The sequence below is a fragment of the Ciona intestinalis genome, chromosome 1 (assembly GCF_000224145.3).
Source record: "Ciona intestinalis chromosome 1, KH, whole genome shotgun sequence".
NCBI lineage: Eukaryota > Metazoa > Chordata > Ascidiacea > Phlebobranchia > Cionidae > Ciona > Ciona intestinalis.
This window is the reverse complement of record NC_020166.2, coordinates 5064796-5091169: the sequence shown is the minus strand read 5'-3', so window position 1 is coordinate 5091169 and position 26374 is coordinate 5064796. Positions and strand designations below refer to the sequence as shown.

At 35.8% G+C, this 26374-nt stretch overlaps 4 protein-coding genes and 1 long non-coding RNA gene across 9 annotated transcripts in view; 2 read left to right on the top strand and 3 right to left on the bottom strand.

Annotated features, from left to right (window-relative positions):
* The first annotated feature begins 762 nt into the window (after positions 1-762).
* On the top strand, positions 763-13776 carry LOC100176904 (NUAK family SNF1-like kinase 1). The gene is made up of 7 exons (XM_002125127.5): positions 763-994; positions 6800-6920; positions 7480-7631; positions 8751-8816; positions 9148-9267; positions 10734-10866; positions 11546-13776. The coding sequence occupies exons 1-7, from the start codon at positions 773-775 to the stop codon at positions 12829-12831; spliced, it is 2100 nt and encodes a 699-aa protein (XP_002125163.2). The 5' UTR covers positions 763-772; the 3' UTR covers positions 12832-13776.
* LOC113474506 lies at positions 2789-3466 on the top strand. The gene is made up of 2 exons (XR_003396167.1): positions 2789-2879; positions 2918-3466. It is a non-coding gene; the product is annotated as an uncharacterized LOC113474506 (long non-coding RNA).
* Positions 13777-14671: 895 nt separating the features above from the next.
* On the bottom strand, positions 14672-21924 carry LOC100187076 (ATP-dependent DNA helicase Q1-like). Of its 4 annotated transcripts, none has more exons than XR_003395877.1 (15): positions 21586-21924; positions 21131-21331; positions 20574-20753; positions 19884-19990; positions 19599-19706; positions 19163-19253; positions 18832-18911; positions 18272-18440; positions 17871-18019; positions 17690-17791; positions 17203-17357; positions 16220-16281; positions 15597-15804; positions 15309-15511; positions 15119-15198 (listed from the first exon to the last, which is right to left on the bottom strand). XR_003395877.1 is itself a non-coding variant. In XM_026834396.1 (14 exons), the coding sequence occupies exons 1-14, from the start codon at positions 21824-21826 to the stop codon at positions 14988-14990; spliced, it is 2064 nt and encodes a 687-aa protein (XP_026690197.1). In that variant the 5' UTR covers positions 21827-21923; the 3' UTR covers positions 14672-14987. The 4 variants fall into 4 exon arrangements, 2 of the variants coding, with proteins under 2 accessions (XP_026690197.1, XP_026690193.1); XR_003395873.1 differs by having other exon boundaries at positions 16190-16281; positions 21586-21923; XM_026834396.1 differs by lacking the exon at positions 15309-15511 and having other exon boundaries at positions 14672-15198; positions 21586-21923.
* On the bottom strand, positions 21917-24877 carry LOC100187124 (formylglycine-generating enzyme). 2 transcript variants are annotated; one of them, XM_002131591.4, is made up of 7 exons: positions 24713-24877; positions 24264-24540; positions 23683-23931; positions 23334-23501; positions 22807-22990; positions 22685-22744; positions 21917-22549 (listed from the first exon to the last, which is right to left on the bottom strand). In XM_002131591.4, the coding sequence occupies exons 1-7, from the start codon at positions 24768-24770 to the stop codon at positions 22412-22414; spliced, it is 1134 nt and encodes a 377-aa protein (XP_002131627.1). In that variant the 5' UTR covers positions 24771-24877; the 3' UTR covers positions 21917-22411. The 2 variants fall into 2 exon arrangements, with proteins under 2 accessions (XP_002131627.1, XP_026690736.1); XM_026834935.1 differs by lacking the exon at positions 23334-23501 and having other exon boundaries at positions 21979-22549.
* A 66-nt stretch (positions 24878-24943) lies between these two features.
* The window catches only part of LOC104266845 (growth arrest-specific protein 2-like), a 4314-nt gene continuing 2883 nt past the window's right edge, over positions 24944-26374 (bottom strand). The window contains exon 7 of the mRNA XM_026836518.1: positions 24944-25695. Coding sequence (XP_026692319.1) covers positions 25480-25695 — 216 coding nt within the window. The 3' untranslated portion in view covers positions 24944-25479. The remainder of the gene's footprint in view (positions 25696-26374) is intronic.

Genomic DNA, 26374 nt, shown 5'->3' with positions numbered 1-26374 from the left:
CTATGCGACGTGTTAAACGTTTTTGAAAGTACGCAAAGAAATGATGTCATTGTTTACATTAATATGGTAACTAACGTTTGCACTTGTCTAGCTAGGTTTGTAAACAAGTACTTGAACAAGATAGATGTTCGTTTTGCGCCAAATGAATAAGTTTATGTAAGCTATTTTGACAATGAAAGCATTTCTTTCACACTGCATGTATGTTGTAAGTAAACATAATAAGATAGAAATTTAGGAAGATTGATTCTTTAACTGCAGTTTGTTACCTCTTAGAAATATTAGCTATTTTTATGCTTATCAATTAGGCAATTCTGCAAGTCATGCCTCTTTACTTATTTCTAAATGTGTATACACAACACAAACCATTATATTGATGCTAACTAATAAATGCGTGGAAAGATTTCTTTTCAAATAATGCTGAATGTTATTTACACATAAAACATTTTATGTATATATAGACATATATTTACCTTTTTTTAATGAGCACAATGGTTTAAGTAAAACATAAACATGATTCTGATGCATTGAACAAAAGATAACTATCTGTATTTTGTTACAGTTGTGTTGGCTTAATGGCCACAGCAAAGTTTTTTATATTTAATGCTGGTATTAGAGACCGACAACTCCAATCAATCATTCTAGTGTGGTTAATTAAATTTGGTTTAGAGCGGACACATTAGCTTTTACTATCTAAAGGTTTTGTAGTTAGTGTACATTTCAGCCCATGCAGCATAAAATATGAACTTCATTTTAGATACCTTGTTTAAAGCTAATGACTTTTCTTTATAGTTGTACACAATACAATAACATGATAAGTTCAGATCAATGTAATAATACTAATGTGAATCCTGTTGCGACCCAAAATGTTTACATATCGCCGGTTCGTCACACACATCGTCACAACGTGAAAAGTCGATATGAATTCCACCATAATCTGGGAAAAGGCACATATGGTAAAGTCAAGCTTGCGCGACACAGAGATACAGGAAATTTGGTAAGCACATAGTATCGCATTTTAATATCATATATATATTTTGTTTTTAAAACAGTGTTCTTTATACTTTCAAAATAATGTTTCTTTAAACTTTATACCTTCAATAGCTTCTTCTGTACCACCATGTGGTCGTGTTTAATTACAATTGAACCAAGTATATCCTCTTGGGCTTTTTCAGATCAATAGATTTGGAAAAAAGATCGGAAGGTTTTATAACTGAATCAAAATTTTCTAAATATGGAAGTATATATACATATATTTTCATGTGTTTCTGGAAAGCATATATAATTATAACCAAATGTGGTTAAAATTGGTTTTGTATCTGAAGTAGGTTTGAGGGTGTGTGAAAGTGTAGTAAATACTTATATTCTATATACTTTGTGTTAAAAGTAACGTTGAGCTCGCTCTTTGCATTAAACAATCGACGGACCACCAAGTTGTTTGCTTGAAAGTAAAATATTAACAATTCTTTTTAAGTTTTATTGTTAAAAATATCACACTACAAAGACTAGATATTCCTGTATAAAGAACACAATTAAAGAAAGATCCACAACAACCGAATAGTTTGTTGTGTCTGTTAAGCTGTTTTGCAAATTAGATTTGGATTCAGCAGGATGTGTATCTGTAACTGCATGAGTTACCGCTTGCCAGATTATGTATCCTTCAATTGAAGTAATCTGTTGTAGTAATGTTCTATGCTTAAAATTTAACTGAGGATAACCCAAAAGATGTACAGATATGCTGTGTGTAGATTCATGGTTTATTTACGACTGAAATTATGCTGACGAAGTCCCACTCAATTCTGCTGAGGAGAATGTAACTTTCAAAATAGTTGGCCGGTCGCGCAAACAGCTGCAGCACTAAAGCTATCTTTATATCCCAGAAAGAAATGTGACCCTGCAGTTAATTATTCATATTACTGCACCGCCCCTTCATGCGTGCACATCCAACAAATTAAAACGCACGCGTTTAGTCTCGTGTTAAACCCGATATTTTTTGGTTGTTATTGTTATAATTTTAAGAATTAGAGGTTCGTAACTGTACTCTATAATTCCGTAATTGATGTAATTAGTAAAACTACGATGACATAAGTTGCTTTAAAGTATCGCCGTGTTCAACATTGAAAACATCACGCAGTGTATTGTCTGTCATTTTGCGGTCAGGAATTAACGAAATCCATGTTGATTAGTTATTGTAATCTCTCTTTTTCTTTTGTCTGTTCGTTGTTGCTCATGTTACTTGACAGATGGTAACTGGCTGTCTGCCAACAAGCCAATTATTTTATCTTTCAAGGAATTTCTTGACATCAGCTGTCAGATGTACGTCCGCAAATATTAACATAATTCCAAGACCGTTTATTTGCGCGAGTTTAACCGAACACGTTGATTCAAACCTACCAATGGAATCCCAGGAAATGTCATATAACTCCTTATATAGTCATGTGTATTTCACCTGGCACTTGTATATAACCAATCCTATTTTGTTGTTCCGTTACATGCCTTTTATGGTTCGGCGAAAAATTCCCCTCCGTTGTTGTTTACACTTTAAACGTGATCCTGGCAAACCGCGTTTTTTTTCTATCTGAAGACGAATCTAATAGCGCCGGCATGTTGCGAGGCTTAATATGAATGCTGCTTTCTCCCAAATGGCAAACAGCCGTCGCCCATAAGTTTCGGATTAGCTTGTTACATGCCTCTATTATGAAAACTAAATGTACATTGGATATGCAACGGTAAAATTAGTTTCGGTTTACTTTTATTTAGGACAAACCAAATCAATTACGATGCACTTATTTTCTTTTTCGAGTGGTTTATTCATTGTTACAATTACAATCAGCAACGAAAGACGTTTTACATTTTTAGGCAAATTATTGTTTATTTAAATAGTATTCAATACATGCGTGAGCTTGTAAGATACAACCAGGTATTAAGTGTTGCATTCATTTAAAGTCGTCACTCACTGAAGGGAACTTTTCCACGAAAAGCAAACAAAGCGAGGATGGTTGTTGAGAAGCCGCTTGACGATTTTCCGTATTTAGAAGTGACCGCAAAAAGTGGCGCGTGTGTTAATTGAATTTCAATGCGTTGAAAGCGACTTTACCTTCCCAGGTTATTTAGGGTTCACTATGGCAACCGCTAACCACAATGAAACGCACTACGCGTAACGATGAGTCAAACTCTAAATTTGAATCAACTGATCGTTTTGTGACGTCAAACACAAACTTCTGGCGGTCTATTGAGTCGTAGTCACTTAAATAACATAAAAGTTGGCTTATACACTTACCGCGGTAAAAACACTGCCTAAACTAAAATCGCAAATATTGTTGATTCACCGGCGATAGTGCTTATCACGTTTCGTCCACAGCAGATTTCGTTCAAAAACCTTTGTGTATACGACGTACGTTGTGCGCGTGACGTTTTTAATGTCGTCATACTTGCTATTAATTACATAGAATCAGTAAACACATACTGGTGAAATGAATAGAAACGTGTTTATTGTCATCAGCCTAATACGATTTGTACCATGTGGCGAAATATTCTGGTTGTTCCTGCTTTGTTTGAAATGTAAATAATACACCAAGTTCCTTTTATCTGGTGTCGAATTTGGCTTCTTCGTCATTAAAAGTGGCTTAAGTTTGTTGACCGTAAATTTACCTTAATTTAGCACACAATGAGTTTTACCATCAACCACTTGAACCTTGAACAGTTGTTACTGGTGGTAAGTATGAAGAATCGAATTTTTCTTTTGGTCCTTGAATTAAATGCACGGACAATATGACAGGATTTACAATGGCTTACAAATGCCTGATCGTTCATATTATGTGTTAACACTTACATAACATAGATTAAGACATTTCTGTCATCAGGCATTTACATAATTATAGAATACGACGTAGTGAATCCGTTATCTCTTTAGTTCGTTTGCTTAGATTTGACGTCACAAGAGGATAGGTGACGCGAGTTCGTACGTAAGCGACCTGTTTGTGAGTCTATTCTCCTTACATACATTACAAGTACGTCCCATTTTCTCTCAGGAACTCGATGAGCATTAACTATTACATGTTATGTTTACAAGCGTTTGGGCTAAAAGTAAAACCCAAGCGTTTTTATGTGATCGTTCTGTTGAACGCGGTTGATTTTTTCAAATTTAATTTTATTTTCCTGCTTTTTTGCAATTTAATTCCATGTGAAGGTTAAGTTTCCTGGCATTCCTAATGCATATTGTGGTGTAAAATTTTACTGTGATTATAAATAAAAGTCGTCCTAGTATATAGCCTACCCCCCCAAATCATCAATTTAATTTCTATATATTTGGTGGTACGGTGGTACAGTGTAACATATAGTACACACTAACTGCTGTATATAGTAGCAGCTGCACAAATAACAATGCAGATAATAATATTATTTTAGTCGAGTCACAGTTTTATGGGTGGAGTGTAGTAATAATGTAATGCGTGTGCAACCTGTTACGCAGATGTGATGGCAAGCCGATGATAATTACCGTATCCTGTTTGCGGGTACACAACAATACAATGAACATTTGATTACACTGTCTTTGTCAACACTTTCTTCCGTTACAACGGATATCGCATTTGGTGTAATCTCTCATGCGACCTCGTAAAACGTATAATGAGCAGCTTGTAAAAATCGCCACGCGAAGTACATCAAGTTGTTAGTCGACCCAGCACGAGGCTGCCGACGCCAACTTGGCGCCTGTCGCGTCGACCACCAAGCCATTGTTAACTACAATGCCTTTGATGCTTCCACCTTCCATATTGTAGAAATGACATAGTTAATGTTCCTTCATACTTTTTGCGATGTTTTTTATTAAAGAAATGTTTTGCGTTGTAAAAAATACGACTTCATTGCCCCTACACAACCTCAATACCAAACCGTTAAGATTTCTTATTATGTTAACTACCATTATGTTAACTACCATTCGAACTGCAAGGCACGTGAAAACTTTCAAAATAACAGTTTTATTCCCTTGTCGGCAGAGCAATAAATTTTATTTGTAGCTTGTTCGACACTGGCATTGAACAATTGTTACGGGGTAATATAAGTTACAAGCGGTGCCGCCATTGGCTACAGTTGGTGCTTTGTTTTATTGAATAGAAGTACGGCAGCTGTCAACGAGCTGTGTGTTATAAATGACAAACTGTTGCATGTATTGTCTGAAACATTGCCCTTGAAATTGTTATGTGACCTGGTCAGCCACACAAAACAGCTTTAGTCACATCCTGTGCTTAACAAAGAAGCAACATTAGGCTTTTACAGCTTTTATAAACATCACCCGGATTTCTTATTACCACAATACCACTCATTGAATTATTATGATCTTGTGTGTGGACTCTGTGTAACGAACCATACCAAGCTACCACCAGCATCAGGATCGCATGTTTTCCACCCACTTGTTGTAAACCGACGTTCAAATACCGTGTCAATAGAAATGAGTCATACCACCAGAAGCTACATATATTGCTTTTAGGTTTAGTTGGAAATTTTCCATGGTAAAACAGCCTCTGCTTTAATGCAGTATTCCACCCACATACATGTATAAGCATCAACATAATACAAACAAAAGTGACACCGTGCGAAACAATTGTGACGTCACTATCAGAGAAAATCGCGCTTCATTTCTTGGTATAATGATCATTCGATTCATTGACACGTCAGAAATGGAAATACCAGTTGAATAAAATGTTTTGGGAAAAGTATATGAACAGAGTATGCCCGTAGTCGACGGCCCTCATTATCATTAAGACATCAACGTTATTGTTGAAACACCTGGTTCGTATTATATTGTCTGTTCAATGAACATGTTGTTATGTATTGTTCTCCAAAGATGGTGATGCTCTATAATATGAAGGTTAAGAAACCAGCTTACTCGCTAACACCGTTTGTCTGTTAACGATGTTTCGACCTATTTACGATGCGTAATTAGCTTTCGATTATGACCGTTTAATAGAACATGTACAAACGGCTTTTGTTTGATCGTGACATCACAATGCGCATTATTGGAAATACCAATCTCCCACGTAACGACCCACTGTTATGTAACAATAGATAAATCTCATTGAATATTGTTATCATTTGCTATTTCGCATCTTTGAAATATTTGTCGTATCGATTGGCTTGTTATATAATAACGATTACATAGCTTTACCCCACCCATAGACAAAATGTTCATATTACATTGTATTTTTTTTCATTTGAAATTGTTTGGTAAAAGTCAGACTGATTATTCATACTGTTCACATTCAAATGACATTTTATGGTTTTTTTTGTTAAACTAAATGTTATTACTTATTACCAACATAGCAAAGGTTTTCCATTAAAATGGTGCATAAGATTTAACTCGGTAAATTCCGATGGTGACTGTTCTTGTTTGGAAACAATAAAACAACATCAAATAGTTGGTGTCGATTTGCATTACCCCAGTATTGTGTATTGGTGCGGATAGGCGTTTGTCATACACTGACACTGCCTGGCACACGATCGCTACATTGACTTTGCGTAATATTCTTCACTGCAGTGAATTGCAGCAAGATATTACTTTAATGAATTAATCAAAATACAATCGATTTAAAGCCATGCTATAAAATTAGCATTGATCTTAATTGGTCAATCTGATCTCTCTCCAACATTCAACTTCATTTTGTTCTTCTGAGAAAGTTCTCTATATTTATTAACAAAGCAGTAACACGTTTTCCCTCACGCGTCTGCATAATGTGATCTAAAATTGCTTGTAATGTTTAAGTATTATCAACAATGTTAATGCATGTGTGTTTTAATTTAATTCTAGGTTGCAGTGAAAACTATAAAAAAAGACAAAGTAAAAGACCGTGTAGATATGAAACATATACGACGTGAAATGGAAATAATGTCATCAATACAACACGACCATATTATTCAAATATACGAAGGTAAGCAGAAATTTTTATGTTGTATGTAAATAATTGTTTAGAGACAAGAATCACCATAAGGCATAATAAAGACGTTATGCCACAACAAATTATTATGTCCTTGGTAGTTTTAAGTTCGTGGGTATATTCGAACTACAATATGAGACGATATTCATTGTTATTCACTTTCCGCCCAACGTCCTTATTTGACACCGATGTGGTCGCGCACCACTGATCGCAGACAACCACATTTTGAGGTGCTGTTTTACGGCTATTTCTTTAACCAGAGTTGAGCCTCTCTTTAAAATTACAGTCAACATTTCATGCTTCACTTGCTGTTTATACAGTCTGTATATTGAACCCAACATGTAAGAAATCGTCAAAATAGTGGTAATGATGCGATTCCAAATATTCCACATGTACCTTATGATCAATGTTTAAATGACACACCTGTTGTTGGTTCGTTTTATATCACGGTGTATTATATTACGTTAACAAAGCAAGTGTCGCTCTAACAATACAAGGTTATCAAGTTCTCTCTACCAGACTTTGCAATTAAAACCTTGAATGTTGTTTCCAGTGTTTGAGAACCAGGATAAGATAGTAATAGTGATGGAATACGCCGCTGGTGGCGAGTTGTACGATTACCTTGCGAACAAAAGTGGAATTTGTGACAAAGAAGCAAGATCGTTTTTTCGCCAAATCATCTCTGCCGTTCGTTATTGCCACAAGGTGAGATCCTTAAAACCTCAAACACGCAATTTACGCTCCCTAAAGTAACTTGCGACGGACGCTGCGGTAGGTAAAGAATGGTTTGGGCACATGTGTTAGTATCTATCAACGCACGCCGATCGTAATAATACACCACTTCGGGTGGTCTGGTATACATGTTAGATATTCGAACCGAATCATGTAGCTTGACGCATTGAACTAAATTTACATATTTAATCAAGGTTATGTAACATACATGATGTTATTACGTCATATACTACGTATAAAAACACAATATCATCACTACATATGCGTCATATGATGGCTCTGTTTTTGTTTTATAAATCTGTAAACGATGAATACGAACTTGAGTTTATCAACTTAACTAACATCGATTATGCAGCATACCTCCAGATAATACACCGGCTTAATTAAACGTCCCGACGTCATTGCAATCGATTAATTCTTGCCCGACTAACTTTAAATGACAGCATCAAAGCACGTTTCATCAATCACATTTTCTATGAAACGTCCCACATTCGAGCACGTCATGTACATGGGTTTAAGTTTATGTGAAATTGTTTACAATCACCGTTTCATCGCCTCGTAGTTTTCCAGCTTTAACTGGTAATAACCAATTGTGTTCATTAACATTGTGACTAGTCATAATGTAGTTCAGCGGAAGTTTGGAACAGTGAGCGAGAACAGGTTTCTTTATGTTGCGTCATATGCATGATGACGTAATGATCACAAACTTCCTGTTTTTGTAATTCGTTCGAGTCATGCTCCAATGCTTTCCCTAATGTTTAGTGATGCTTTGTTTGTTTGTACACATCAACTAATACAGCTGTTCTGATAAATATGGTTTTACTGACTTTATAAATACGCGAATCATGTTTACAAAAAGAGATGCATTTGGTTTACGTTCATATTGTTTTTTAATTGTATAGTTTTCAAACCAAAAAATTAAAACTCATTTACCCAAAACAGTGGGTTTACATTATATTCCTGGCAGAAACAGTTCAGGAAACTAACGAAATTCACTGGGGGTTAACATTACATAACCCATGATGACAATATTTTAAATTTATATCAGACTTCTGGGTCGAGTTACTCATTAACATATTTTACTTTGTGTAGATGGGCATTGTACATAGAGACTTAAAGCTTGAAAACATCCTGCTCGACCAAGACCACACTATTAAGGTGAAAAGTTTGTAATAAAATAATAAATTTACATATTAGTATTGTGTGGGCGTCAGGGCGTGTATCAACTTGTGTTTGGATCTTGAGTGCGGTTATTTTAAAAACCTGTTTAAAGCCATTATTTATACCAAGGGGTTTAACGCCTAAACATGAACTGCCCAAATAATTATTTTTTACACTCGTAATTACACATAAACAATAACATTAGGTACACGCTAATAAATATCTTAAACTGGCTCAAGTTTGTAAAATTAGATGTGGCCAATTACTCAGACTTACCGGAGCCGAAACTCGTTTGTCTTCATTTTTAATGTGTTTTTTTTTCTCACAGATTGCGGATTTCGGTTTAGCAAATAAATTCAAGTCGGACGAACTTCTGCAGACGTTTTGCGGAAGTCCATTATATGCGTCACCAGAAATAGTTAATGGTGTTCCCTACGTTGGACCTGAGGTACACAACTTTTGTGTTCTCGCACAAAATTATTCTAATATTCAAGCATAACTTTATACCTGGTAACAACAGTAGCACGATTGTATTTTAGTGTGTTAAGGTAAGATGTTACTTGAAAGCAAATATAAAGTAATGAACGTAGTTAATTGAAAAACAACAGTAAACGTGCCCCTGAAAACCACATGGGTTCAAATTCCAAGTCTGTGAGTCAACAGACTCGGTTAAAATAAGCCTTTCCCACCATGGACCGACTTTTCTGGGTACTTAGTGGATAAGGATAAGGTTCAGAAGTTCAAGCGACCCAACCACAGCATACCTTGCCAATTTCTTTGAGTTATATTTCTACGATCACCAGATAAGCATGGAAACCGAGTGTAAATATTAACTTAAACCAGAACGCCCGCCTTTATTAATTCCCAGCGTCAGACTAGCTGTCAGGTTGATCAGAGTAATCATTCATTAATTGAAATACTTGGTCGGTTATTAGATTATTGAAATTTGTCTCGCAACGTCGCTCAGTTCAACTAGCATCAAAATTTATGACTTAAAAGTTTAAAATACCGCTTTGAAAATTACATTCGCGTACCAAAGTCACGCTTAGCAAGCACCGCAAGTAAAGCTGTCAAACCAGTGTCGACTGATCGAAGGTTCTCGAACTTCTCTCTAAGCTGGTCTGGTTTATAGTTCCGTGTCCCGGTAATAATAAATAAAACGAGAGCGGCCTCTACAAAACATTGTGAAACATTTATGAGCGGATTGCATCAGCTCGGTGAAAGAGGTTCGCATTTATCACCGGAAAACCCGCTGTCTTGGGCACGATTAAAGGTTTCATGCGCCTATATTTTCTACTCAGCACAACTAACATTCCATAAGCGGCCATGCGTAAACGAAAGTGTTTGCTTAAATTATTGAAAATCCGGTGTAAGTCTACACGTTTATGCTCGACCTTAACAAATCGACTTTTTGTTGTTGATTCATCAAGTACGGTCGCCCGTGTTGTTTAACATTGGATTTGGCTATTACGCCTTTGTATTATGTGGCTTCTTTACATTTGTCATCTATAAATATCTCAACCGTGTTAACTGGGTACACAAAGGTGACATCATCCAGTATGCTCCGACCTGAACCACTTACATAATTACAATAAACGTGGATCCCCTGTTGTTACTGGTTGGACAAACATAATAAAGTTATAACGAGCCACATCACGCCCTTGACATTCCGTCGCCCTTCAACAACAACACTCTAAATATCTGGTAACAATTCAACGTCATGTGTACTCACTACGTTGCCCGAAGTCTGGTGCATTGAACTTAACTTTCACCGCACTTTTCCCGTAACAACATCAATCTTTTATTGCTGTTGCAATCGTATGTATCGCTTCTATTCTGGTTTAATTGATGTTGACCTAATGCAAATGTGATATGTTTACTGTAGTGTTTGTATAACATTTATTTCTTTCTTAGGTTGACAGTTGGTCGCTTGGAGTTTTGTTATACACCCTGGTGTACGGTACCATGCCCTTCGATGGAAGAAATTATCAAATATTAACGAAACAAATAACTAGCGGGGAATACGGGAAACAAAGCAAACTTTCTGGTGAGTTGGAAGTTTAATTTAAATATTATGTCATCATCATCATGACCAGTGCTGGTAATGTATGTAATCAAGCTTTATTTGGTATTTGGGATTTACCAAATTTGCTTGTTTGTTGTTGCATCATGGCACGTCTGTTAAGAACATGAGTTTATTAGTATGTACACGATGTTCGTTGATTGCCTGCTCGTCGGCATAAATTCCGAGCACCGGCTAAATTCTGGAGGGTCGTTGTATAGCGCACTTGGCACGAACTTCACTTCATCAGATGGCTACAAGTGGCTTCGGCATTTAAATAAATGCGTGTCACGATTCCTGGAATTGTCAAATTAGAGCTCGCGCCTTTAGCTTAATATTATAGTTAAGCACGTGCACGTATACTTAGGTAGCTCCTGCTTCGTAAAACGAACTGTAGACTTAACTTTTTTTGTAAAGACTTTTGTTACATAGCACCGTCCAACTTTGCGCAGCGGTCTATCAGGTTTGCTAAACAAACCAGCCAACTATTGTGACGAATATCGTTTGTTCACGAAGCATTGTTGTACCTTGGAACAACATGGTTTCCATCCCCGCACTTACCGATCCTTGTTCTATTGTTAGACATCGCGTGTTCATTGTTTTTGTAATGACCTCTGCTACCATGAGATTATGACCGAATGCATAACACAATTTTAATTTGCAGAAGCACACTCCTTAATCGCATGGATGCTCACGGTTGACCCGAAAAAACGAGCAACGATCGATGATATAGCGTCGCATGCGTGGGTGTGCAGTGATGACGTCATTGTGCCGCCCTCTGTGGACACCAAGCGGAAAACAGAAGAAGATGTGGACTTGAATCAAAATCATTTAGAAACATCGAAACAAGTGACGCACAACGTAGCTGCGGCATTTGATTCACAACCAAAGGGAATTTTAAAACGAGTTCCAGCAAAACCTGCCCTTCCGCGTACTGTCGCAGGTAAACCTCCATCTCAGGGCAACCATACCAAGAAACACGATTTCGACAACTCGTTAGCTGGACAACTGGCTGCTGTGTGTGGTTTACAAGCCAAGGATAGTCTTAAATTGAAATCGAAGCCACATGTAGTGACTGGTAAGCGTAGGGTATTGCGTAGTAAACGCGATAGAGAAAGTGGTTATTATTCATCACCTGAACGTGTCCCTACAATACCCGAATCTTTATTAGTTAACACTTCCACCGCATCATCATCTGACACAACCATCCACCATGTTCCTCATATTAAAAGTTCGTTAACTCCACAAAGCAGAAGTAACGCAATTCACTTCCCGTTGTCGCCAGCCACACAAACGTCGCATCGAACTCCAACTAATTCAACTCCCAGTAAAGATTTTTACTTGATCCCGGTGGCTCCAGCTGCCAGTGCCACAGAACGACTAACAAGCATCAGCAGCGATGATGGGAGCAGTATAGGAAGTTTAACCCGCCCAACAAGCACCTATAGTGACTCCAGCATCTTATCGTCCGATTCCTTCGATCTTTGCACATTCGATGGCACCATTGTTCCACAGGAGGAAGTGAATGGTTACCCCTCTCCAACCCACCCGCATGCTGGCAATGAGGTCGCACATAAACATAATGCCAAGTTTTACGCTACGAATTCATCGCCAACGTACCAACCACAACGACCAGTAAGCTTATCTTTAGTACGAGACACTCTGCCACCGCTCGAAAGTGAAACGTTCACATCTGAGCAACCGACCGGTTCACTAACTCCTAACAGCGAGAAATTAGTGCGTGACTTGCAGCGTATTCTCGGTCGACGAAGCGGTCCTCGCAACCGAAGTCGCCACGCTGCTTCGCCACAACCACGAAGACCTCACTCTGTAGATGACGCTGGTTCTTCACAGCTGGCAGACATGATGAGCCAGTTAAACATGGATCTTGACATTGCATATAAGAAAGCGCTTGACATCTGCGCTAATCTAAAGGCAGCCGAGGCTTAATGTAGATAATACTGCGAAGTTGTTTTTCTTCAGATTTCTATGCTGTTACTTGTGCGTTACATTGAAATTCAGTGACTGACATTGTGTTGTTCTCTCCCGATTAAAATTATCTGCAACGACGTTGATAATTTTACTTCTGTTGTAAAATTATTAAAATTCTGTACCCGCGTCATTACTTTAACGTGCCCAAAAACCTTCCGTATATTAATGAACATTAGCAATATATACAAAGCAAAGAAGCCTTTGATGAAACATACAAATTTTACTGTGATGACGTCAATTATGTCTACGTCACTGTGCTACGATAAAAATCAAATCTTGATGTATCGTGTTATATTGGTACATCAGTAAGCCAATTGAATTGTTATCCCATATTTAGCAGCTACCATCAATATCATTGTCCACATCTACCCACTCAGTGCTCAAACATTTCTATGCAGATGTTCATGGGCTGTTTTTAAAACGGTCTTTGTTCTTTTCTGTTCATAATAATCGCCAACCACTGATTCGTGCAACAACATGTGTAACTTAAGTGTTATATCTCAAATTATTGATATTTCTAGAAGTTTCTTTCCTATCTCGAATCGTTAAAATCATCTCGTAACCGCATCTTTGTTTTTCTAATCGCGGATCGCCTCCAAATTCACCGTCAACGAAATCTCAACGCTGGCTGCCAAAACCTGCGCTTAATGCGCCAGGATGACCCCATTTTTCTTGCTTACCTTGCTCGTCGACACTGTTTCTTTGAGGCAACCCCCCTGTGTTACTATCACGCTTGTTCTGTTCTATATTTATTTACTTCTTCGTTCTTCCTGATGTTCGTCAGATTCGCCTCCTGAGTGCTTAGCCAAAGTAACACTATCTATTGCCGCTACATGGAGCTGTCCGCTTGCACCAATTGAACTCTGTTTGGTCATGGAATGAACAATACCAATATATAGCGCATAACGTTGTGTTTTATAAACAGGTTTAGGTGAAGTTTCAAGTTACTGCAGGTTAGTTAAGTTCCTAGTACTACCATAGTAACTGACCAAAACAAGTTCAAATCCCCAACCTTATTAAAGTTTCCAGTCATCTGAACAAGTGTCGTAGCATCCAGTTCGACTGTGGAGATTAGTCGATATAGCGTGAATATGTTACCCAATGTAGGCTACAGGTACGAGGTTCTGCTACTGGTTCGTTTAGGTAACAGAGCTTAACAATCATTGCTTCAATACGAAGCTGTCCAAGTTTTTACCCTTAAAACGATAAAACTTTATCAGTTTTTAAAGTGTAACTTGTAAGCGGAAACTCGATATATGTAGGAACACATTTGCTCAGTGTCTGAGGTTGCCGCATCACCCGAAGAGAGACATTTTATTCATATAGCAAGACTCTTGGGGTTGATCTCAAACTGTTATACAGTAGGGTGGGTGTAGACAGAATACCCATAATTCATAATGTCCCGTGTATCCGGCCGGCGGCATTATTATCATCATCGTTGTGTAGACCGCATGTTAATCATTACTAAATTCGTTGTTTACTACCAAATTGGGCGAGAAAACAGAATGAAAAGGTGTCCCATCTTCCCCCAACCTACTATACATTATCATCAATAACATTTTAGTATATTTAAGTGATTAAAATATTTTACTTAATTATCCTAACGGAGTGAGGTAGCTTCATAAGTTATACGGTGCGTTTTCAGGTTTATCGTGCTCGCTTACAAGATACTTAGTCGCGGATTGCTTACGGAGGGACAAACCATTAGTGACCATTGATTTTGATCAATGAACGCTGAATATTTTGCCGAATACCTACAATCGCAATACCAGACGTCAAACCCATCGTCTGGTTACTAATTGTGCCACTCCGGCTTTAAAAAGAACGGACTGTTTTGACTAGAATAATTTTCAAAAGAAGTTTTAAATGAATGATTTTTTTTTCAGTTCTATAAATGAAAATAAAACAAGCACATAAATACGTATAAAAAATATGAAAAAAATAAAAAGTAATAAGACGACAGAATGTAGCAGCTAACAGAAATAATGGTACTGTACTTTAAAATTATGGCAAACAGAGCAGTTTTAAAATAAGGCAGTTTAAATCCAACAGTAAAAGTCTACAATTGCACCATGATTAATAAGCAAGTAACACTATTTAGGAGAGCAAACATTTTAGGTGTTATCAGATTTTCCTAGATTATCCAATTTAGGTATTTTTTCTAACGTTCCATGGTTTAACGAGAGACAATCCTTATAAATATTCTTGGGTTGTTGAATATTGTCATGGAGATCCAACATGACTTTATTATTCAATAAAAAGCGAACGTTCCTTCCATATGTAAGGTAAACTATGGTTGATCTTGATGTGAGATGGTAATCCTCTCTAGTGAATAAATATAAAACTGTAAGATTTACTTTTGTATTATTATTACTTTTAAAAAAACGAATGAAAACAAGACAACTTAGGTGTTATAGGACATGAAACCTATCTACCCATTGTACACCATGCATAGTGGCCTTGTGTCCATCTAAGTTACCAAGGTATGACACTTTTTCGTTAATCTGTCAACCATTTGTGACCACTGTGCTGAAACAACTATCGTCAAGTGTCTTGCCAAAGGATACACAAGTCAACAATGGTAGATTGGTAGTTTCACACCCAGTCTACTTCAGACACGAGAGCGACAGTCGTGTATCTGACACCCATATTTTTATTTTACACAAAAAAAACATTTCAATGCTACATCTGTACATAGTAAGTTAAACCATTAACCCACCCACCTGAGAAACCCATTAACCAGCATGTCAAATACAATTCTCTGCCACTCATGCCTGCTGAGATCTTTCCATTTTGTTTTTCTATTCTTGCTATCACGTATGGCGGCATCAACAAGTTGAATGCCTGTCAGCCGATTACCATCCATTGAATTAGATTTAATCAACCTCAGCAACACTTTGCATGGTTCTGTTACATCTTTCTTCGTGGTTTCTGGATGTTGTGTCATCATTATTACAATAATCATATATGATACTTTTAAGCTATACATATGCTGTACACAGTACAATATGACAAATAAGTTTTGAATACGTTGTATAGTTGGGTTTTTGAATGTGATGTTGTGCACTCTGTAAGCTGTAAAAGGGCAATATTTTTCATTAAGAGAGTCGTTATAATAACATTGCTCTGTTTCATACACCTCGTGCCATTGTTTTTCTCTATGGTTATTATTGTCTTATAATTCTCTGGGTTAAAGCTAACCTGCAATCTGCTGTAGATCGGCGGGGTTTTACATTATTAAGCGGTGTGTCTTGAAGTTTAAAGAAGTCTCATGATGCCCGAAATAAGTTTATATTAAGTTTAAATCAATGCTTACTTTGTAAGTTTGAACAGACATCACACATACCAGGTGATTGACATTGTTCGTTTACCTCCCCGAAATGATTTGCGAGTAATTCAACTCTACAGCTGCAAAGGAACAAAATATAAAATACTTAATCGCATTATATTGAACATTTAATGTTAATGTAACATAGCCACAATACAAGTTTTAACATGAATGAATGTAACTTATTTATCTCGGAAAACAACAATCGTTGTAACAAAGGTGTTCATACACCTCGTGCCAGCTTACGAGTTACCAAGTAGGTTACTTTGTGGGTGATTAATTTTCTTGTGAATTTTTTTATGTGTGGCTGTTGATTTAGACAACCCATTAGTGACCACTAGGTTGAAGCAATTGCCGTTTAGTGTCTTGCTCAAGGACACATACGCCCACAATAATAGCAGCGACAAGCCTTGATCCCATAACCTCTGGGTTAGAAGCAGGCGCGCTAACCACTTTGCCACGGTGCAGCATAAACACAACATGTCAAATCTCATTTGAATAAATCTTGTGCAAACTTAAAAAGTTTAGTGCACACAGGTTGGTCCCTTTAGACCGGTGATTGTGTTTGAGGGGCATATTTTTTCCCACCATGGAAAGATGAAAATTTGTACATGGATTGGATCATAGGAAAGCTCAAATATGATCCAAACTAAAGTTTCAAAACTAAACTGCTTGTGAAAAAACTTCCTAGAGTAAACAAAAAATAGTATATATCTTTACAAAGAAGAAGCATTCATTATACTAAAGAAGATTATTTTTAAATTTTCTTCAGTAGTTTAGTGACTAGAAACAGTTGAAGTAAGTGAAGTTTGAGTGACCCCCACAGTCCAGATCCTATATGAGCATTTCTTTTAATAAAAAAAATTTTGATTTATCGTTTGTATGCCCCTTTAAGTTATTTCTGCTAGATCAAGGTTGCCACTGTTTATTTTTACATTCAATATTTACTATTAGCGGTTGTTTTGTGTTTCTAATAATTAAATTTTTAAAACAAAATTTACGTTTTTAAATTATGACAAAACTTGACGACTTTTGATAAATTCTCCGTTCCTGTTCGTTCTCTGAAAACCATCGATGTTTGTCGAAAAACATCCCAGAAGCCGAAGTAAAGAAGACACAAAGATGGTTTTCCATCCCTTCCTGCCCTGCCAGCTTCCTGTACAAATTCTTGTTTAAAATTAAAACAACATACAATGCTGTTTATATTGTACAGGATATGCAAGCCTACTCTGAAAATTTACAGTGGCTGCATCAGCATCCTTCTAAAATTCCCAAATTGTAAAAGCATTTATCCATAAAATATTCTTAAAAAATACAAACCTACGCTTTTATCAAAATAATATTTTCATCATACATTCATTTATGTAAAATGCTTCAAAGACCAATGAGAATTTTTTAATAAACATTTTACAACCAAGATGCTTTTTGGGGTTTAAAACATTGTTTACTAGATTTCTTTACTAACGAAAAGAAACCCCCATTTTTTACCTGGAAGTAGTTTTCCACACTTTTACTGATTGAATGGTGAATTACGAAGCGAACTTGTGGTTTGTTGATTCCCATTCCGAAAGCTACAGTTGCACAAATCACCTGTAAGTAGAAGAACAGAAATTTAAATGGTGTGTCAAGAATATTGTATTGTATTGTAGAACTAGAATTGTAATTTAACCTGAATTTCATTGTTGAGCCATTGTTGGTGAACTTCGGACTTCTTTTTTGCCGAACATCGAGCGTGATATACTGCAGCTCTGATTCCACTTTTGATCAAACTGTTGCAAACATCTGTGCAATTCCGACATGATATACAGTAGATGATGCCTTTACAATAGATGGTAAGTTACTATGATATAAATAGAAAAGAAAAAGTTTACAAGTTACACAACTATTGTCTTCCATTATTTATTTTTATCAGTTGATCTGCTTTGTTATAATAACACATCAAAAAATAGAGTTCTTATTTATATCAAATGTATTGTGTAACAATCATTCATTTCTTATATCGCACATCTGGCCAAAGTTAAAAAATGTTTCTCCCAAAATATAAGATAGATGATGAAGGTATTAATGTACCAGATTCCCCCTTAAAGTTTTCTTGAATAGTTGTGACAATATCTTGGACAACTTTCTGATGAGTAGTTGGCTTGGGTCGAACTTCGTAAAATAAATTCTTTCGAACAAGTGGGGTTCGAAACACCAGGCAATCAGGAATATTAAGAAGTTGCTTTGTATCAAATGTAACCTGAATATATTGATGGTTTATTTTTTAGAAGTAAAATGTAGTGACATATCAGTAACTGAACTGTAAAAAAACATCAAGACAGGAATGAATAAATGACACCTTATTTTTCCACCATGGCATGGAAACATTAGAAGTTATAACATAGGGGTCCAATTACATGCCCCTCATGCTCTCTTACCAGTTATCGCAAAATTATAGGTGATTGTTTTTTTTTAAATTGCATAAATATGAACTCATTAGCAACTTCTGGTTAGAACAACGAACCTTTTCTATTAAGTGTTTTACCCAAGTATTTACACACCAATAACGGTGTCAACACATATACTCAATGATACAGAAGGCAACGTATAATAAATAAATGTCAAATATAAAGTTGGTTAATAACACAAACCTTGTTGGTGGAAGTTGCTGTGAGACCAATAATAGGTGTGGAAGGATAAAGTCGCTTTAAAATTCCTAACATTTTGTAATCTGTAACACAAGGTTGTGGCAAACGGTTAATAATAATTTATGTAGTGTGGACCATGGGGTAAAATGGAACATGTTTTCTTTCGCTTTTCTCGGACCATTTGGTAGTAAACAAAGAATATTTACATAACTACATAACTCAGGTAAGGATAGAGGATAATTGTTAAAAACACAAACAGGAAATATTGGATGAAGGTGCTAACAGTTTCCCCACTTACACCATAGAACTATATATATATAGCACATGTACAAACCTGGTCTAAAGTCGTTTCCCCACTGACTCACACAATGTACTTCATCTATCGCGATACGTGACAAGTTACCAGACTTGTAACATTTATCCAACTGAAAAAATGTTTAAAAGTTTCTTGAAATTAATCATTGGATGCTTAAGGTATGGCTGTAATTAGTTCATGGTTGTAACAGTTAAAAATAAAAAATACTAAAATACACTTTGGAAAAAATGTCAATAGTCCCTATGTTCAATTTAGATTAAAAAGAACTTTTTATGAAGTATTATGACACAACAGCAATTATTTTGATGCCATGAAATATATTTTCCGCATAACAAGAGTAAATTCTCTCATTCGATGCTACATAGGGTCCACCAAATATATTGTACCAGATTTATTATCAGGAAAAAAAGAAATTCAATTGTTACAACAGAAAAGATCGTAATACATTACTTACATGGGACATGAATTGTTTGCTTTTTGATATTTTCTCTGGTGTCACGTAAACAAGTTTCACTTGAGGATTTGGAGATTTCATTGAATCGTAAACTTCCATTACATCGTCCTGGATGAAACAAAGATAACAATTTTATTTTAAATATAAGAACAGCAGATTATAAAGTTACAGAAAAAAGGGATTACTGAATCAGTACAGATTATGAAACATATCATTTAAGCTTTAGCTTTAAAGCTTTTGGTTTCATGGGCGTACATGTGAACCACACTTCACACTTGTACTCACCATGGAGGAATCAGCCTTTAGCATGTGAGCTTTTATTCCATATTGCTTCAAGTTTAAAACTTGATCCTCCATTAAAGATACCAATGGTGTAACTACCAGTGTTATTCCTGTGGAAAGTAATGTTTGAACCAACATTCTATTTTCTATATCATTAATAAGGAAACAACACAACTAATTAAATAAATACTAGCAGAATAATGTGTCTAACTCTCATCACCACTATTCTGTATTAATGAAAGTTTCAAAACAATCTAATATGTTTTTTTAAATTATCACAATATCAAACCAATCAGTGAGTGTGGTACTGGGTATGAATGAATGTAACCTGAATTCTTGCGTGGGGGACAACAACAGTCTTTATAAATGGGTGTTCTGTTTTATACGCCTCATGCCCACTTGTAAGTTGTACCATGTGTAACTCTGAGGGTGAATATTTTTGGATTTTTTTTTTAAGTATACTGCTGACAAGTTAGACAACCCCTAGAGGACCACTGGGACACTTAAGGGTTAGGGGTTGTCTAAATGCGAGCAATTGCTGTTAAGTATCTGACCCGAGGATACATACGAATACCCCCACAATGGTAGTAGCGATAAGGTTTGAACATCTCTGGGTTACAAGTTGGCATGCTAACCACTGTGCCAGGGTGCTGGTCAGATAATGGATATTATCCATAATTTAGCCATATTTACCTTTGGAAATAATTGCTGGTAATTGAAAGCATAAACTTTTCCCACCACCAGTTGACATTATGAGCAACACATCACATTTACTCATAGTGGAGTTGATTGCTTGCAACTGCACAGGGTGGAAATGTTTAATTTGAAACACATCCTGTAGAGTTTTATCGAGCTCTGCACTCCATGGAAAATCTGCAGTTAATGAATGGATAATATGTTGCAAACTATTGAACAGTAAATATTCAATATAATATACAATATACATTACAAAAATATAACTGTAATAGGAAATCATAACGTATTTTACAAATTGATTTGAAGCTATTAAATTAGGCTATATGGCTCTTAATAATCACACCTTTCATTATCTGTGTCATTTGGCATAAAAGGTGAATAAGTTATACATTATATTAAGTTTAGCAAAATATTAAAGTAGATGTACCAGAAGATGTAAAAATAAAATACATTTTCCCTCTGTAACTTTTCAGTAATTTCCAATGGTGACAACACTGACTAAATGTTAGAATATGTTCATTTTTTGCTGTAATGAAACATGAAAATCCACCCACTTTTTGAAGACCAATCCACATCGGTATTGTGCAGCTGTGGAACATGTTTTGTATTTGAATGAGGTGATGAGTTATCTTTGATCTCCTGTACAATATCTGTCATCTTTTTATGAAGCATTTCTTGTTCAGATTGTATGGAGAGAACTTGTTGATTTTTGTTTTCAATTGCGTATTTTACTTTTCGTAGCTCCATCTGGAGATCTGTGAGTAGACATGTAAGATGTGACTGCTTATTTATCTAGAATGAGGGGGAGAAAACACCAGACATTGTCCTATTGATACAGAAGAGTGTCCTATCTAATACACATGTAAGTGATCGAGAATTCTTTGTTTAAGAACGATTACTTCAACCGATGTATGCCCACACCACAGATTTGTAATACACATTTCTTGATTATTGTTGGATAATACCACATTTTGTCATTTAATAGAATAAAATATTCTTCTCAACTTACCAACAACACCATCTTCTACTTGTTGAACATTTTTTTTCAACTTCAACCCTTCCAGAAAACTTTTCCCCCAATCACCTTGATTGCTGGAAGTTGTTTGATAATCATTGGTCGACCGAACACCGAGTTGCAAGTTGGACAAACTCCTGGGTTCGAAGTGAAGTCTTTCTTTATTTTGTGGTTGTAACACTTTCGTAAATGACCCGACCCTCCCTTTCGATAAAGCAGCAACAAACTTCCACATTTTCCACAGAAAACTTTTAGAATTCGAAAATTCTTGATCATTACCACAGATTTAGACTTATCATAGCATTTAACTGTATGAATCTAACCATCTAAATAAGTCATGGAACATATTTAATAATTATAGCTTGTTTCATAAATTTGTAACAATATTTTGAAGAGCATTTAAGTTTAAGTTTCTAATCAAGTAATTATCAGAACATATTGTGCATAAAAACACAACTGCAATAATCTGAAAGAAATTGCACATTTCAATGGCAGATACAAGTTTAAAAACTATTGATATGTCGTGACCATAGTATACCACTTGTGGCAATAAATTAACTAAACATTTAAATTAAATTTTAAATCAAAAATATATAATATAGATCGTACTATTGGTAACAAGTAGTAACTTATGTTAAACAGAAAACAGTAAACAAAAGTATTTGAAATTAGCATAAGTTACAACTGTACTATCCCTATCCCACACATATAAATCTTTTTTAAAAAACAAAACAAAATTATTTTGAGAATAAAACTATTTTCACTGTTAAATTTTCATGATAAATCTAAAGTAGGGCAATGTAAAAGATTGTTGTGTTTATCATAATTCAGAATGTTGATTCTTCATAACAAGGTAATCCGGCAAGGTATCGGCAGCACATCTGAACCCAAGGTTGGATGATGAGCTATCAGGGGTGTTTTCACCACGCGCACTACAACGATATCTGTAGCAAAACTCCTGCAACACAATGCAGTATCTAACATACATATATATAAACAACTTTCACTATAAAAAAGCAAATATTGGCTTTAACATATGATTTTATGACACAAATAGTCACACATAAATACAAACATAATTTATATGATTTACCTTATGACACATATATGAACCTCCCTTCTTAACTTTCACTTTCCCAGATTTAGGTCCTTTCTAAGATACATTTGAATTTATAATAAGATACAAAACCAAGTTAACGTTATGTCGATACATACTGGGTTATGAGCCCTTTCTAATTCATGGTAAGTTGAATACCAATCTTCCACCCATTCCCACACATTTCCAACAGTGTTAAATAAACCAAATTTATTTGGTGGAAAAGAATCAACTGGAGCTGTAGCAGCATATCCGTCCTCAGCTGTGTTACCTTTAGGAAACTCTCCCTGCCAGATATTTATCCTGTATAAAAAGAATGATGTTCATTTTTATTATTAATCTTCTCGTATAGAACTTGTCCTATTTTGTACACCTTACAAAAGTTACAAGTTAATACTACTATTATGTAACTTTGTGGGTAGTTGTTTTCTTTGGGTCTATTGCTTTGTGTGTAACAGTTTATACAACAACCAGTGAACACAGGTTATTCAAAAACAACAGACACTCATGACAGTGGCAGCATTAAGCTTAAAATCTAGTGTTCTCCTAAAATAATCCAACCACTGTGGCACAGGATCTGTGAAATTTAAACCGCAATAGGAAAGTTCTGATGCAAAAAATACTCTGTACACAAAATTCTATTTACATATATTTGCCGTTTGGATTAAGTTTGTTTCCCCACGGGAACAACCGGTTTTCAAGACCTCCCCTCGCTGCCTTTTCCCATTCAGCTTCAGTTGGTAAACGCTTTCCCGCCCACTTACAATAACTTTTCGCATCATTCCACGATACATGTATCACTGGATGATTTAACCTGAGGGTATATTATTATCTAACAAAATTACTTAGGTCCACTATGTCAAAAATATACCAAATTTAAGGGGGTGAACTCCAGAAACTGTGTGGCTATTGTAGCCAAGACACAATATTTTTACATGATCACAATCACAAAATACACCAAATTTACTATTTTACCAAATAAGTTTATAGCCTACCTTTTACTAATGTTTGAATCTGGGCCTTCAGGATGCAACCAATCTGCCCCATCCACTGGCAACCACCATGGTGATGATGCAACTTGTTGAGTTATTTTACTCAATGTTTCTTTGCTAATCAACATTTCAAGTACAAATGAATTTTTAAACTTTTCCGCTTCTGTCACATAATTTGTTGCTTTAACAAAGTGTGCAAATTCAATGTTGCTAGTCTCATGGACATCCATGTAAAAGTCATCCAGGAAAACTCTGAAATTTAAAAATTATGGTTGATACTGTCTTAATGCTTTCCAGATTTTATAATAGTGTAGTTATAATGTTATATAAATATATATGTGGATCAAAACCAAATCTCCTAAATAAAAGGATTTGGTCTGTATGCAGTCAGATTTAGAACAACAATGTTGTTTATGTGATATTACTTGTAACTGTTCGGCAATTCATTTTTTTACACATAGCATTCTATAACAACTTAGCAACTGTTGTTTTAGTGTTATATAAATAATTCTTTTTATCATATCTTTACCAGCTTTGTTACCATAAACGAACAGAAAGAAAATTGTTATTTATTTATATAATACCTTCTTTCAGGGTCTTCTCCATCTTTAGTTAATTTAGCATTGCTTCCCATGGTAAACTCTCCTTTTGGGATAAGTTTCATTTGGTTGAACCTTTTAACATTTGGATTGTCAATCTCTTTATCAAAGTTAAATTTATTTTCAATCTTTGTCTCGGTTACATCACTGGATACTTTTTGAAGAGGAAGATCTGGCTCTTCCGCAACCTCTGCATCCTCAACACCTCGTTTATCACGATTCGAATCATTACATCCACAATCTTCCTTGTCATTTTTTACATCTATATTATTTACATGGAGGTAACTTAAATATTGAAGTTATTGTCTCGAGTGAGTTTGCAGCTGTGAAATTAATATTTTACACAAAATTGCTTTAATAGCAATACCGTACGTTTTGGCATGGGTACCGCCAGGAAAGTTTTTTGCAGTATCAGAATAGTTAAGCCACATTACCTTCAAGGGCAATTGTTGTAGAGAATATAAGCAGAAAACTCAGAACAATCCAATTCATCTTGCAAGAAATCCCAACACGAGTTTCGAACTTGATTGCCTTCCCCGCCAGCAGCAAGTGATCACATGACTTTGTTTGGTTTTTCTTTACGCTCTCTCGTTTACCATTTTTTTACAATTCTCTACGAATTCGAACTTCGACAGGAGCTGGCAATGGACATTAATGGACATTACTATCATTGCAATATTACGTAAAGTGTTGGCAAAATGCAAGGCGGAACACTTTTTAAATGTTTTATATGGACCACCATTTGTTATTAAAAAAAACTAGTAAAATCCTTGCGTGATATAATTTATATTAACGCATACCGATTTTTTAAATAACAAGAAAGCCCAACTCTAATGAACGGACACAGTTTTCGCTTGAACAGTGATAGGGTGATCAGAGTCCGTTGACTCAATTTGAATGCTAGTTTGCCATTTTGAAATAGTGATGTATCCAAAAGAGTACAGAATACTGTGTTGCAAACCCATATATTACAACATTATTATAAAGTAGGTTAAAATCAAAGCACCATGCTGACAAATATGAACTAGTTTGGCCCAAAATAAAACACAGTGCAAACTAATATGAAGATAGCTGCAAAAACATTGAAAAGAAATATAAAAAAGAAAGGAAGTGACAGAATAAAATGACAACATACATTGTAAAATAACAATGCTTCTTTGATTAAGCTGGGTGATGAGACTGAGACCTAGGTTAAACATGTTTATTTTCGTCCAAATTTTGAGGGTACTGGATTGAGAAGGCCACTATTTATTTTTAGTCCTGGGGAAACTCCTCTGCGTGGTTTGGCAGATTTAGGTCGCGGATTCGAGTTGACGTCACCCCCAAAATGTCGACTTTGGTCATGTGATACAATGTAATGCTCAAGTGTGTCCCAACCTCCTCCAACCCGAACCATCACATGCTTTCCGTGCAACATCTGTGTATATAAATAACTCATGCTCACTGTAGAGTTATAACATGAGTGTAACATGCCTTAATATAAAACTAAGATAACTTTTAGGCCGTTTACCTTCTTTGATGAGATTGCTCACCCTTACAGAACACTTTAATTTGAAGCAATAAATATTTTTACTGTAATGCTTCATTCCAAGTAAAGATTATGTAATATGTATATTGGATATTGTTTACTATTGAAAACACTTGTGATGAACCTGGATTTAATATTAAACAAGATATGGCGGTTGTGTTTGGATTTCACAGATTAACAAAACCAAATCATATAAAATTATCCTTGTATTAAGATTTTGTCCGGCGCCGAGGCATAGTGGTTAGTGCGCCTGCCTGTAACCCAGAGGTTATGGATTCAAGACTTGCATTGCTACCATTGTGAGAGTATGTGTCCTTGGGCAAGACACTTAATGGCAATTGTTCCAACCCAGTGGTCACTAATGGGTTGTCCAAATTATCAGCCATACATAAAAAAAAAATCCTCCCCAAATAATAATTACCCACGAAGTAACATACATGGAAACTCGTAACCTGGCACGAGGTGTTAAACCCGTGTGATAACGGCTGTCATTTTCCGGCCACGCGAGGATAAAGTTTACATTCATTCATTCATTCATTCATAAAAATAATGAAAAAATCCCAAAAAA